Genomic DNA, 14,867 nt, shown 5'->3' with positions numbered 1-14,867 from the left:
CTCACATAGCAAGAGAATAGGTTGCAAAAAACTTTCCTGGTGTGAATACACCCTGAGAGTGGAAGTTCTCCCCTTATTAGACATTCTCTGAGTGAACTTTGCATCCGATGACCCCTTTAAGGAGAAATACTCAGCAATGCTGTCAACTTATGAATTTACACATGGTTTGTCTTAAAGCATATTAAAAACACCACATAGACACATAAACAACATTAAAAGCTGGATTTACACCACAGGGACTTTAGGATAACCTAGATCGCACTCCTTGCCATTTTTGCCTTTGGCTTGCTAAGTTGGGGATATTTTGGGGATATTTAATCTTATTTTATCAATCAAAAAATTCCACTAGAAACAAACCTTGCTGTATTATTTTAATTTAATACTGTGAAGCTGCTTTGATACAATCTGTATTGTGAAAAGTGCTATACAAATATATTTGACTTGACTTGCTGTAACGCTACAGCTGACAGTCAGAAAGACGACGCAAGAAAATACTGAAAGATAAAACCTTTATTTTCCCTTTTTTTAATTGATTAAAGTGCTTTTGATTGACATGAACCGTAGATGAATTAAGTGAGCAAATCATAAAGAGCAGCATCAGCAATTAAAAAGAAATGTGCAAACAAGGTGTTTACGTAAAAAAAAAGCATGTGAAAATCCTTCAAATGCGATTAAAGCCCGTTAAAGACTAAAGAATCCGCTGAAGAAGTCGAGGTTCTCCTCTTCGGTCTCGACGCCATCGCAGAACGAAGGAGGAATGAACTGCTCCGGGTCCTCGATCCCCGTCACGGCGTTAAAGTAGCTGGAAAACACACGTTCATTACTGTTAATGTGCTGTTATTACTGTCCGAGTCAAACTACTGTGTGTGTGTGTGTGTGTGTGTGTGTGTGTGTGTGCTCTGCCAGAAGCGAGCGAGGTAAACCTCGGATTGGAATCTTCTCCAGACTGAGATGAAGATAAAAAAATTAGTGTCTTGTCATCAATTTAAAATGTTGCATGTTTTTGCACGGTTTTATGTTTTGTTTATGTGTTTTTATTTTTATTTATTAAAAAATATATATATTTATGAAAAAAATTTGTATGTTACTAGGGCTGGGTTTCGATTCAGATGTTCCAATTCGATTCTCGATTCTAAATTTGATTTTTTATTTCGATTCTCGATTCGACTCAGTGAATATAGATTTAATTTCAAGTCCTATGTTTATTAAAAAGAACAGTGAACATAAGTTTACAAGTGGTTAATTAATAAAAAGAACTCTTAAACTCTTTTTATTTTAGGAACACTTGGGCACATTAACACAGAACCCAACTCTACATTTCAAATGCATTCAATGAATCGACAGGATTTTGATGGAAAGATGAAAATTGTCCGATCAGACATGATCAGGTTATTGATGTCTAAGATTAAACACGCGTAAGATCTCCCAGCATGAGCTGTAACACGCAAGAACAGCGGAGGAACACTAACACTGGCTTTTGGGTGGTAGATCAATAAATGTGGAAAAAAAATTGATTTGTGGCTTTTGAGAATCGATTTTGAATGGACCACATTAAACTATGACGAGGGCTGCACCGGAACATCGACTGATTTGTTGTGTTTGTGTGTGTGATCTGAAGCGTGTGTTACCTGGTGACGACCCAGCCGGACTGTGGCGTGTAGTAGAGCGTGGACACCGGGATACAGCCGAACTCCGTCACCGTGGCTATGTATTTACCTGGAGACGACAAGCACTGTTAAAGGTGTGTGTGAAACACTCTTCACTGCAGCTTTACTCTGAGGAACTGAGGAGAAATGTGGGATGAGACGGGATTTACTGCTCAGGAAAAGGTTCACATCTGCATGAAAAAAGATATTAAGATGTTGTTTCACTTCACCTGACAATATATTTGTTTCAGTTTTATGGTCACATCAACTAATAATGAAAAATACTTTATTACTGTGTATTAATCTCAGCTAATGTTAATTTCAACATTCACTAATCCATAGTTCAAATCAAAAGCTGCATCTCTTAATATTATTCAGTGGACCTGAAATCAAGTTGTATTTTATTAACTAACACATTTAATTTTTTTATACCTAACTTTTTATTTCTCATTTGACTTCATGATTATTATTTATCTTTTTTTTATTTAATTTTTTTATTCCTTTATTTCTATTTATCATTTAACTTCACGTTTATTATTTTTGTTGCATTTAAAAAAAAATTATTCCTTATTTAACTTCATTATTATTATTTTTTTATCATTTCCTTTTTTCATTTTTTAAATACATTTTAAGTTGTCATGCCTTTTTGTTTCTTGTTTAACTTAATAATAATAATAATTATTATTATTATTATGAATATTTTTATTAGAATTTTTTTTTAATTTATTTTAAATAATTTTTATTCATTTTTATTTCTTATTTAATTTTATTATTATTTGTAATCACTTTTAAGTAAAGCACTTCTGTGTTTCACTCTTCAAAATAAAGCTTCTTTACTGACATCGACGTTTCATTGTTTCCTCAGAGTGAAGAATGTTTTACGGGTATATCTGAGGCAATAGCCATTTTATGGGTCAAAATTATCGATTTTTCTTTTATGCCAAAACTCATTAGGATATTAAGTAAAGATCATGTTCCATGAAGATATTTAGTAAATTTACTACCGTAAATATATAAAACATTTATTTCTGTGAGTGAAAGCTGCACAATCGCCAATTTAAATGAACAACTTCAATGTTTTTGCACCCTCAGATTCCAGATTTGCAATAGTTGTATCTCGGCCAAATATTGTCCTAAATGTACCCGTGTGACTGGTTTTGTGGTCCAGGGTCACATACTTATGTACTTAATATAAACGCCCTGCGATTGTACTTTTAGTATACTAAATTTGTATATTTAAAGTCTGCTAAATGCGAAGTAATTTAGTACTGAATGCACTTCAGTTATCCGGAAACAGTGTCAGCTTTCGTGTGTGTGTGACAGGGTCACATGTGGATGTGAAGCGTTCCTCTGACTCTCGGATGGGACTGAGCTTGGAGTCACCTGCGGTCTCCGGCACGTCTCCGGTCCAGGTGTTGACCAGCAGCCCTTCTCCCGGCGCCGACGAGCCTCCCAGAACCACCTGGGCCAGCCAAGAGGCGTTGCGAGGGATGTGGGACGGGTGGAAGTCGGAGTGGAGAGGATTCTTCTGACAGGTTCTGTTCTTGTAGTCCATGGAGTACACCACATGCTGAACACACACACACACACACACACACACACACACACACACACACACATCAGCACGGTCCATCTCAACACAATATCAGATGCTTTCCCACACAGCAACACAGTGTCGGCCCAGATCCGGCCCACACCTGAAACACGCGGATTCCACACGGCCGGATCTGGGCCGGATCTGGGCCGACACTGTCTGGGTTTATATAAGTTAAATAAAAAGTAAGGAAAAAATATGTATTACTGTATTTAATCTATTAAACATTTTTTCAAATAAAATCAGAAACGACACTGTCTCCTGTGTCTCATGTTAGATGTTTGATCACTGATTCTGTGTGAAATCAAGACTCGACACACACACACACACACACACACACACACTGACTGTCCTTCTCATCGCTCCAGATCAACCATAACTGTGTGTGTCGGTTCAGTTAACATCTGCTGAATTTAGCCCGTTTTTATTTAGACACTTTGACTTTCCATTGAGTAGAATATTGACAGAGAACTCGTACTTCAATCTTAGCGCAGTTTCAGGATTTTCCAGATCAGTGACTGACCAAACCTGTGTAGAGACGGTCCCACACAGCAAGGTCCGGGACACGCATTTACTCCTTTCTATTATTATTATTTTAAAATACTTTTTATTTTTTTATGTAACTTCATGATTATTATTGTTTTTATTTAGCATTTTATATTTATATTTTATCATTTAAGTTTATCATTTTATTTTGATTCCTTAATTTTTGTTTCTTATTTAGCTTCATGATTATTATTATTATTATCATTTTATTGATTTGATCAGCATTCTCCCCTAAAAGTGTTCGGCCAGACCAAACCGTGAGTTGTAGACACGTGACCCAAACAGCAACACAGTGTCGGCCCAGATCCGGCCCACATCCGGTACACATGGATCCCACATCCGGGCCGCATCTGGGCCGACACTGTGTTGCTGTCTGGGAAACTTTGAGGGCTGGTGGTCTTCACTCGGCCTGACGGGGGCGCTACAGCGGGGAAAACTACAAACCCGCTCATAACTCCTAAATCGTGTGTCTTTTGATTTTATAAAGAACCTACTTTTCCAAACTAGTTTTGTTGTTTTTTCCAACCGATTGGAACCAAACCAGTGCAGACAGTTTCTCTGGACTCTGAATATCAATAATTATCAACAAAAATAAAAAGTGTTTTTATGTATGAGACAGGACGCAAAAAAGGTTGAAATGGGCATGGCCACTCTTACTAAAACGGCTGTAACTCTTGAACGGAATAAGATAATTTCACCAAACTTGGTACACGTGTGTACGGGCTCGCTCTGTGGTCGTGTGAAAAAGGACAAGGCGACTGGCCACTTGGTGGCGCTATAACAGGAAAAAAACACAAAAAAACTGGCAATAACTATGCAAGTCAGACTGACTGGCATGCGGTGTCTCGATCCACATAAATCATTAAAAAAACATGTATTTCCCATGGTAAATTGCCTGTATTGGCTGTAAATGGTCTGGTCTTGGTCCATCTATGATGTAAGTGGTTACAAGCTTGCATAATAAAACATAATGCCATTTTCCGCATGTGCTTAAAGGCCTTAAAGCGATATATATTCTCTATAGATTTGACACTGTCCAAGTTAAAATGCGTGAAACAAACAAACTCTGTCTCTGAATGTGATCTTCTGACAGTATATTAAAGCTGTATTCAGTGAGGAGTAAATCATTTCTGGCCAGTTTCTGTTCCTGTAGGGCTGATATTTCACAGGTTTGGGTTTCAGTACGTGTGCAGGAGAAATTATGCTAGTTCCTCAGTGATTGTGGTTCACCTCTCGAAACAGGAACAACATGTTCAGATGGAACGATTTGCTCTCATAGGTTCCGAATTCCCACACACGGATGCGCTGACCAATAGCATCGTAGCGATATTTAGCAAACGCCCAGTCCTGACCTTCCCGAGCGCTCTGAAACACACACAAAACACAGTAAAAACATCATCTGTTTTCTATGTGAATACACAGTAAAGTGTAATTTATTCATGTGATCAAAGCTGAAGTTCAGCATCATTACTCCAGTCTTCAGTGTCACATGATCCTTCAGAAATCACTCTAATATGAGGATCTCATGCTCAAGAAACATTTATGATTATTATCAGTGTTGAAAACAGTTCAGATTTTTGTGAAAGCTGATACATTTTATTTCTCAGGATTCTTTGATGAATGGAAAGTTTAAAAAAACAGAATTTATTGGAAATAGATTTTTATAGAAATACTAGAAATATTTGTAAATATATATGTGTAACTTAGAGAAAAGCTTCAGTGAGTTCTATACAGAACAGAAAGATTCCATATAAGAAATGTCTTGCATGATTGTGCAATAATTTCATGTTTAATAGGTTATTTTACTTTTTTCTTGTGATAAAGTATGCCGTTTAATTCATAAAATGAAATAAATAAATACAAATTAAAACCAAATTAATTAGTTAACACTAAATCCATAAAATGATCCCATGATGGAAGCAATAAAAGCTTCTGTATTTGAAGCGTCTGGGCTTTTCTTATGAGAGCTGATTGAGTCAATAATATGTTAGAATCATCATAATCATAATCATAATCAGTAATGTGTAATAACTCACCACGCTCATACTGCCGGACAGCAGCGGCGGAGTGTCTGTTAAAGCAACATTACAGCATTAATAACTCATGTGAATCTGCTTTATGGTTCATATCATTCATCAGTCCAGCGGTCATGAGGGAAAGAGCGGCGGTCTCCAATCATACGGCGACGGTTTCTGCGCGGCACTGTCTTTCCTTCTACGCAACACAACAAGATTAAATGAAATACATTTTCTCATATGTATTGCCTCGTTATTTCATCGAACTCCATAAATGAAAAGGGTTTTAATGATATCTGAGCATCATTAAAAGTGAGCGAATGTTTGATTATATTTTTAATAATTTTTTATAATGTTTTACATCCTCTCCACATCACAGGCTAACTTGAGTTACAAATCGCCACAAATCACATTATGAAATAAATGTTTTTCTCCAAAACACGCTGGCCATAATTGTTGGCACCCCTAGAATTTTTTATGAGAAAAATATCTCTTAAGTATTTTCCCATTAATATTTACCTTCATTTACCACACCAGCGTGACTAGGAACATGAAATTGTCCAGCTATGACTTCTTGTTTCACAGGAGTTTATATATGAGGAAACACAAAGGCCAAATTCCCTCCAATCATCCATCACAATGAGTAAAACCAAAGAATATAGTTCTGATGTGCAGCAAAAGATTGTTGAGCATCACAAAATAGAAAGTGGCTGTAAGAAAATAGCTAAAGAATTGAAAATCCCCATTTCCACCATCAGGGCAATAATTAAGAAGTTATAATCAACTAAAGATGTGACGAATCTGCCAGGAAGAGGACGTGTGTCTATATTGTCTTAATGGACGGTGAGGAGGAACGTTTGAGTGGCCAAAGACTCTCCAATGATCACAGATGGAGAATTGCAGAGATTACTGGAGTCTTGGGGGTCAGAAAGCCTAAAAAAAATGATCAAACAACCCCTACATCACCACATGTTGTTCGGGAGGGTTTCAAGAAAAATCCTCCTCGCTCCTCCAAAAATAAACTCCAGCATATTCAGTTGTTAGACATGACTGGATCTTCAAAAGGGAGCAGATTCTGTGGGCAGATTAAACAAAAAAAGGGCTTTTAGGCAGCAAACCCACCAGATGTGTTTGGTGCAAACAGGGATGAAGAGTCCCCCAGGCCTACGGTTAAATATACTGCTGGATCTTATGTGTTGTGGGCCTATTTATTTGCTGGAGGTCCTGGACATCTTCTTCAGAAACATGACATCATGGATTCTAGCAAATACCAACAGATAAAAACCTGATGAGTGGGCTGAACTGAAGAGAAGAAGCACAAACATGGATCTGGGAATCTGAAGGATCTGGAGAGATTCTGTATGGAGGAATGGTCTCTGATCTCTTGTCAGGTGTTCTCCAAACTCATCAGGCATTATAGACAAATCCGGTGAAACACGGAAGTAAAGCAGCGCCGCCATTACTGCGTGCCTTGCTGCTAAGGAAGTAGTGTTGGTCCCGTAAGCGGCTGTAGCAGATGTAGCTGTACGAAATGTTATTTTTATCTATTCATCTTTAATTTTGTACAGTCGCCCTGCTGTATGGCTACAACACTTCCCTCGGCCGGCCATGCAGTCACTCACTACTTCGAGAACTTTGCAGTTTTCTCTCTATATTGTTACTGACACATTATGGTACGAGTTCACTGCCTGTGAAAACCGCACAACACCTTTTAATGTGAGCTCATCTGCGAAGGTATGCAGTATCTGGCCAATCCATCCGGAGCTCATGTAATTCTGACCTTCAATCAATGCCCTGTACGTTCTGAAGCTCGCATGCCAGATGATTAATAAAATAATGTTGAATACCTGTAAGCTGCCAACTCTCACGCTTTCACCGTGAGACACACGCAATTGACACTTTTCACACGCTCTCACGCCACACATCCATTTTCTCACGCACAGAAAAATCGCGAAGCAAAGAGGACACGGAGACCGACAGACTAGACAGAGCAGGTTACTTATGATATGAAAAAAATCTCAGATTCTGTCAATTTTATTATGAAATTCAAACAATAAATATTTTGGCGTTTGTAAATGTGACGTGACAGATCCCTATGGCACGTGAACCGATCATAATTTAATAGTAATTAAACACGAATGAACAATGTTAAAAGAAACAGTAGCATAACCTACCGAAATGTATATTCATCATACATAATATCGATCAATCAGTGTTTTTTTAACCGCGGAAAGGGTCAATAAAACAGCTGGAAAACAATTATGTCACATAACATTTACCTCAGGAAAGAAAAAAAGAGCTATAGAGAGTATTTTGCTAAATATGTGTACTATATTACATATTTATTATATGTTTTCTTATATCATTAAATAAAGTTGTTATTATAATAATAATAAAAAAAAAACGTATTATATTTAATTTGAGTTATTTTTAACCTTAAATAATACTGCCAGCTGATAAGGCTCTCTGTATGTTTAACTTACAGCATTAGGTGAGAATTTTTTTTCTTGAGAAAAATTAACGCCTATCTTGTGTACCTAATATTTATCCAAATTAGTCAATATTAAAACAAATCACAAGAATTGAACTGAATTGAAATCCTGACATTGTTTCAAGCAATAATAAAAAAAAACGTACCAGAAATTGTACCATATAATATAAACATTGCAACATGTTGTCACTAAACCTAATAAAATTCAGTTTAGTAACTAAAATGTTTTGACAATCACAATATTTAAGCCCCAGGATCCGCTTTCATTGAAATGTCATATTAACCCCTTTTCCACCAAGGCAGTGCTGGTGCCGGTTCGGAGCCGGTGCCTACTCGCGAACCAGTTCTTTGTGTTTCGACAGCCAAAGAACCGGTTCTCGGCCAGGAAAATTGGTTCCAAAGCGGCACCAACTCTCTGCTGGACTAGAACCGTTCTTTATCCACGTCATGCTGGAGGCGGGGTTATTGTTGAACTTCTTCTCGAACGTAGCCTAACCTCCGTCCGAACAGCACAAATGTGTTCTAAACGTCTTGTTCTGACCCCAATATAGGATCGCAAAGCAAGGAGAAACATTTGCAGAAAGACGATGTATTCCGCCATTGTAATTGTTATGTTTGAATTTGGCGCAAGTGTTTCTAGGAAAGCTAAAGGGGGTCGCACACCGGACGCGCAGCTCAGCTCAGCGCCGCGCCGCGTCTTTTAAATTCGAACGCATTATTCTCTAGAAGTGTACACACACCGGCGGTGCCTTTCGGCGTCTGTCCGCGGCGCCCAGCAACGGCTCAGGACCGTGTTCAAAATCCTGTCGCGCAACAGAGCGCCATTGAACCGACGTTACATAGTTCTATATTAAATTTGCATGTGTCTCATATCGTAGTTAATGTATACTGACTTCACCCTGTGCTGCAAGTTTTATATTAATTTTCAGAAATCAGAAAATTGCTGATGTTCTTGGATTTTCAGGTGGTGTACACCCCCTTAAGACGTAGCCTATGGCAACGTACACAGTGACGACGTCGTTCGCTGGGCTCTCTAGTCAGTGGAAAAACAAACAGGTCCTGAGAAGGTTCGCAAGTTGAACCAACTTTGAACCAGCACCAGTTCCGAACCAGTTCTTTTTTGGAGGAAAAGGGGTATTAGAGGCAGTGGCGTTTTCTTGCGGAGGCCAAGGGAAGCCAGGCTTCCTCACTTTTTCAGAATATAATCGTCATTTAATAAACACTTTTGTTTTCACAGTTTACGCAATCCTTCTGTCATCTCCTCATCGTCTCTCTTCATTCATTACTGAGCGTTTTATGATGTGTAAAACAGCGCCCCTATAAAAGTGACATGGTGAATGAGCGTTGAAAACATGGTACTGCACCCTGTGTCTGTGAGGAGGCCAGGCTGAGTTGGCATCCCTTGATAGAAAAAAAAGAATGATTAACCAATCAGGTGACGCTATTGTCACGACACTGCTCCCCTGTGATTGGCCAGGACAGTGTCAAGGGAAGCCATGAACTTGTTGGCATCAGGCCAATCACATCACGTTATCATCGTCAATGAATGAAATAGCGGAAGATTTGTGGATTTGTGTTGACATCTTGTTTAGCTAGTTAGCTAAAATTATTAATTGTAATTATGGAGGGTGGAGATTTGGAGTATTTGATAAATAAATATTTTACTAAACTGCCTCTACAGCAGCAGTGTGTGAGAGAGAGCGAGAGAGAGCGTCTGGTCTGTACTGCCCATTTAGCGATGTGTTATTTTTTTTAATGTGATTATAGTTCTTCTTACTGTTTCTTGCGTGCTTTGACTAAGCAGCATGTGAGTGCACTTTGTTGTTTATTGTTGTGTATTATCCTTACATGAGCGTCACACCGATTTAAGGGTGTATTAAATGAAAAAGGTTATCTTCTTGTTGCTTACCGTTGGCGTTTCCTATCTGCGAATGTTTTAATAAAAATCACCATGAAAGATGTTTAAGAGGACTGACTGTGTGTGTGTGTGTGTGTGTGTGTGTGTGTGTGTGTGTGTGTGTGTGTGTGTGTGTGTGTGTGTGTGAGAGAGGGAGAGAGAGAGAGAGAGAGAGAGAGAGAGAGAGGGAGAGGGAGAGAGAGAGAGAGAGAGAGAGGGAGAGAGAGAGAGAGAGAGAGAGAGAGAGAGAGAGAGAGAGAGAGAGAGAGAGAGAGCGTCCGTGCTCAAAGTGTTGGATTGTAACAAGCGTAAGTCCCGGTAAGATGATGCTGGGCGCTCTAATAGTTCATCCAAATAGCAACATATAAATGGTAACGTATGATTTTCTGCCCCCACCCCTTAAAACACACAGCTTAGAGAGGTTGTGTCTTAATTGGCTTCCTCAGAAATATTTCCCACGCCACGCCACTGATTAGAGGACACCGGCAAGTGTCACACCCTCACACTTCGCAGGCACGCAGTAATGGCGGCAGGCAAGATGGCGGCGCCCATAGAGTTTGCGGCGGATTTGTGTATAGGAGAAGACTCAGAGCTGGTATCTTGGCAAAAGGAGGTTGCAAAAAGTATTTAATAACAGGGTGCCAACAATTATGGCCAGCATGTTTTGGAGAAAAACATTTATTTCATAATGTGATTTACCCCCACTTTCAATTCTTTTACTTCAATGAAAGGTTAGATTTTTGTGTTTTTTTTAATGAAAGATCAAAAGGATAAACAATGCAGATTTATTTTTTACAGCCATTTTTTATCATATTTATCAGGGGTGCCATCAATTTTGAAGCTGCGATGTGCGATAACATTGTTTAATATTGCGTGTGACGGCACGCGATGACTGGTCGGAAAGCAACGTGTAGTCTGACATGTTTCTTGTCCATGACACAACAAGATTTTAGGAGTCAAAAACGAGTAATCTGACACCGTGACTATCGTAACAGACACAAAAATCTTGTAATCTGAACCAGGTGTTATTCATCGTGTCAGGCTGTCTGTTGCGATGTGTTCATCGCGCGAGTTCATATCGCGATGACGATGAAAATTCGATGTATCGTTCAGCCCTAGTGTAGAGCAAGTGAAATAGCGCTGCGTTACCTCTAGGGCTGTCAAAGTTAGCGCGTTAATAACGCGTTAACGCAAAATCATATTAACGGCACTAATTTTTTTAACCCGCGATTAACGCAGCGCGTATTTTCTGTTTGACCCGTGGCCCAACCCCTAGTTGGAGAAATGGAGATACACAGTGTTGCCAACTTAGCGACATTGCAGACCCCTTAGCGATTTTTTTCCCTTCAACAAAGCGCCCAAACCTTATTTAGTTTCTGAGAATCTCCCGGTACCGCCGGTACTGCTCTCCCAGCACGCGCGCGCGCCTCTCTCTCTCTCTCTCTCTCGCGCTCTCTCTCTCGCTCTCTCTCTCTCTCTCTCTCTCTGCATCTCGCGCGGAGGAGCAGCTCTTTAATTCACAGATATTATGTTGCTTCTCTAATTTTACAAGTATAGCCGAAATCAGAGCACAGATATTGTCTTTATCTTATGTGTATTTGATTTCACCAGACGACGGCTCGATTATCAGAATTTTTGTGCAGATTAACTTAACATCTTAGAAGGAAGAGCTGGTTATGTCTTAATGGGTCACGTTTCAGTCACCTTTTCAAATCCATTCCGTTGACAACAGAAACAGTAAAATATACCAATGAAAGCATTTTTATTGAGAATTTAGCTTCATCAAAATGGGCACAGAGAGAGACAAACTACAATGTAATAATAAATAATTAATAATTAATGTAGCCTACATTTAGCATTTTTAGAAGAGCTGCCCCTGTCATGCAAAAATCTAAACATGTTTGTGTTAGTAAATTGCTCAGTGCAAAGAAAGAGAAGTAATGGTAACCTGGCATTTTTTTGTTCTTTCTACATGTCTAATAGACATGAACAAGTTCTTTGAAAAACATCTATGACCTTTGAAACATGTCTCGTCTTCATGCTCTATATTGACTATGGTTTCAATAATAAACATACATTTGCATAAAGCATCTATATTTATCCATTCCCACGTTGATTAGAGTATTACAAACTTGAAAAGTATTAATTTAAGGAACATTTAGAACAAATAAAAAAACGTGCGATTAAATGCGATTAATCGCGAGTTAACTCATGACAATCATGTGATTAATCGCGATTAAAAATTTTAATCGATTGACAGCCCTAGTTACCTCACAAGTTTAATTCGTCTAATAAACTGCCCTGTGTGAGTATTAATTCAGCACTTGCGGGTAAGTTAGTTCGGTAGAATGAAATGTCCTCATTCCTTTATATCCGCGGGACTCGCGTGTGGCGCTGATATCAGTCTCTCATTAGCAATCGCAACCTTCATTCACAGTCATGTTAAAAACATCAATGCATTCACTCATCCATAAACATTATTAGATCCTTCGGCATGACAGCAAGTTCCATAATTCCGCTTATGCGTCATCAACCGACGCCTTTGTTATTGTAAGAGGTTAGCGACCGCTAGCGGCAAAGAAAATTACATATTGTAGCTTTAATCACCGTCAGACTTACTGGAGGCAGAGGTTGATTTACATGGAAACATTTGCTAATGTTGGGAATTTGCATCGAGTTTACACCTTTGAGAACAGGATGCCATAGCCTGGAAGACACACCCTCCTCTGTGCGCGAGTTATCTCTAAACTCGTAATACCTTATTACCTTTTGGTTTACTTCTTTGGGAATGAGACCTTTGTACCAGTCGCACTGAGACATTTCAAATGATACCAGACATGTGTAATACTTAGTATGATAATTATTCACATTAAACCATATAGATTCTTGGGTGAATGTTGGTGATCTCAGCTTGAGGGAGAGGGAGTGGGGGAAGAGGGGAAGAGGAGTAGATTAGGAGGATTCTGAGGAGAGACTTGCGTCTCGAGAGCGCACAAGACTGAGTTCACATGTTCAAGTTTCCCTCTCTTCCAGTTCTTCCAGTCTTCCAGTTTAAATGCTGAATCATTCTCACGTGGGATTTTGATTAATAAACTACATTTAAATATGCATGTCAAACTGCATGACCATCTAAATTACCTAAATTAAATGAATTGCAAATAAATAAATATAATAAATACATTTGTTTTAAGCATAACCCTCACTGAATTCAGTTTAACTTATGATATACACATAAAAGAAATCTGAAATAGTGACTTGCGTTCAGAAACACACTTTTGACGAATAGAAATAATTGAATCTCTTAATTATAGTCATTTTAACACTGTGTGAACAAACATCAACATTTCCAGAACAGGGTTATTATTGTTAAGTAACACTAAAACTGTACAGGGGAAAAATCATTGAAATAAAATAAACATTAAATGCCATAAAATAAAAGTACTAAAATGACTCAAACTAAATAAACTACAACTAATAACTAAAACTTAATCAAAACTATAGACATTTAAAAACAGTAACACTTCACAATAAGGTTCCATTGCTTAATGTTAATTAAAGCATTAATAACATACTAATAATGAGAAACACATTTATTTTACAGTATTTGTTCATCTTTATTAAAGTAATAAAAAAAACTGTTCATTGTTAGTTTATACCCGTTCAGGTCCATTATATAATATTAACAGATAGGCTACTTTTGATTTTAATAATGCATTAGTAAATGTTGAGATTAATTAACTGAGATCAATAAATGCTTTAGAGATATTAATAAATATTTAATAAATAATTGTTATTTCGAATAATGTTAAGAAATGAAACCATATTGCAAAGTGTTTTGTTTTGTTTATTTTTCAGACATGTACCATGGTATACTCTTCAGAGCACCTGTGATCCGCGTAAATAAGATGATACATGATTATAACAATCACGCAGTAGCATGTTATTATGATTATGCAGATGATTATTACAGTACAGGTCTGAGTAACACACTTACGGCATCGCCTCGGTCTCTGAGCGGAACAGCTTCCGGTCCAGATGAGCAGCAGAACCAGCGAGAGAAGAAGGAGAGACTTCATGACGTTCATGATAAACCAGAACCTTCAGTGTGTGTGACCTTCAGTCGCGAGGCTCTCGGTATAAACACACACTCCTGAACTTCCTCATTCACTGACACTCTCACTCAGAGTTCAGTCCGTAATCCGGTCGCCGGGTGACAGTATAAACCATAGGGATAAACCATAGGGATAAACACACTCCTGATCCTGAACTTCCTCATTCTCTCTCAGTTCAGAGTCCGGCATCCAGTCGCCGGGTTTTCCCTGTCAGCGAGTTTACATTACAAACCTGATCCACGAGTTTTAACCTGTAATTACTGGATCAGGATTATTTGATTTTATTTATATTAGATATACTTATTTAACTAATAACAGAGATATTAGCATAACTAGAATAATGTTTATATCTAGATAAAAAAAAATACACGTGTGTGTGTGTGTGTGTGTGTGTGTGAGCGAGAGTCTATAGCACGTCTATATCATAAATTAAACTAAATTCAGTGAGGGTTATTCTTAAAACAAATTTATTCATCGAAAAACAATTTCTTAAAAAGCATCTCATATCTCCCTTTGCTCTGAACTTTGAGTGTTGTAACTTTGCAGATGTTGTTTATTACACACTA

At 38.2% G+C, this 14,867-nt stretch overlaps 1 protein-coding gene across 1 annotated transcript; it reads right to left on the bottom strand.

Moving 5' to 3' along the window:
* Positions 1–495: 495 nt before the first annotated feature.
* LOC308686885 (ependymin-like) lies at positions 496–14,390 on the bottom strand. Its single transcript, XM_081358959.1, has 6 exons — positions 14,184–14,390; positions 5,823–5,857; positions 5,017–5,151; positions 3,030–3,216; positions 1,629–1,716; positions 496–802 (listed from the first exon to the last, which is right to left on the bottom strand). Exons 1-6 carry the CDS (start codon positions 14,272–14,274, stop codon positions 682–684), a joined length of 657 nt encoding a protein of 218 aa, XP_081215085.1. The 5' UTR covers positions 14,275–14,390; the 3' UTR covers positions 496–681.
* Positions 14,391–14,867: the final 477 nt, after the last annotated feature.

This window comes from Scardinius erythrophthalmus (assembly GCF_964197995.2).
Source record: "Scardinius erythrophthalmus genome assembly, chromosome: 2".
Lineage (NCBI taxonomy): Eukaryota > Metazoa > Chordata > Actinopteri > Cypriniformes > Leuciscidae > Scardinius > Scardinius erythrophthalmus.
The sequence above is the reverse complement of the archived record's forward strand: the minus strand, read 5'-3'. Positions and strand labels throughout refer to the sequence as shown.

Coding starts and splice junctions, on each gene's coding strand:
- LOC308686885 (XM_081358959.1), bottom strand. CDS start 14,274: ATGAACGTCATGAAGTCTCTCCTTCTTCTCTCGCTGGTTCTGCTGCTC. Junction 5,858..14,183: donor TCAGAGACCGAGGCGATGCC/GTAAGTGTGTTA, acceptor TTGCTTTAACAG/ACACTCCGCCGCTGCTGTCC. Junction 3,217..5,016: donor TGTTGTTCCTGTTTCGAGAG/GTGAACCACAAT, acceptor GTGTGTGTTCAG/CATGTGGTGTACTCCATGGA.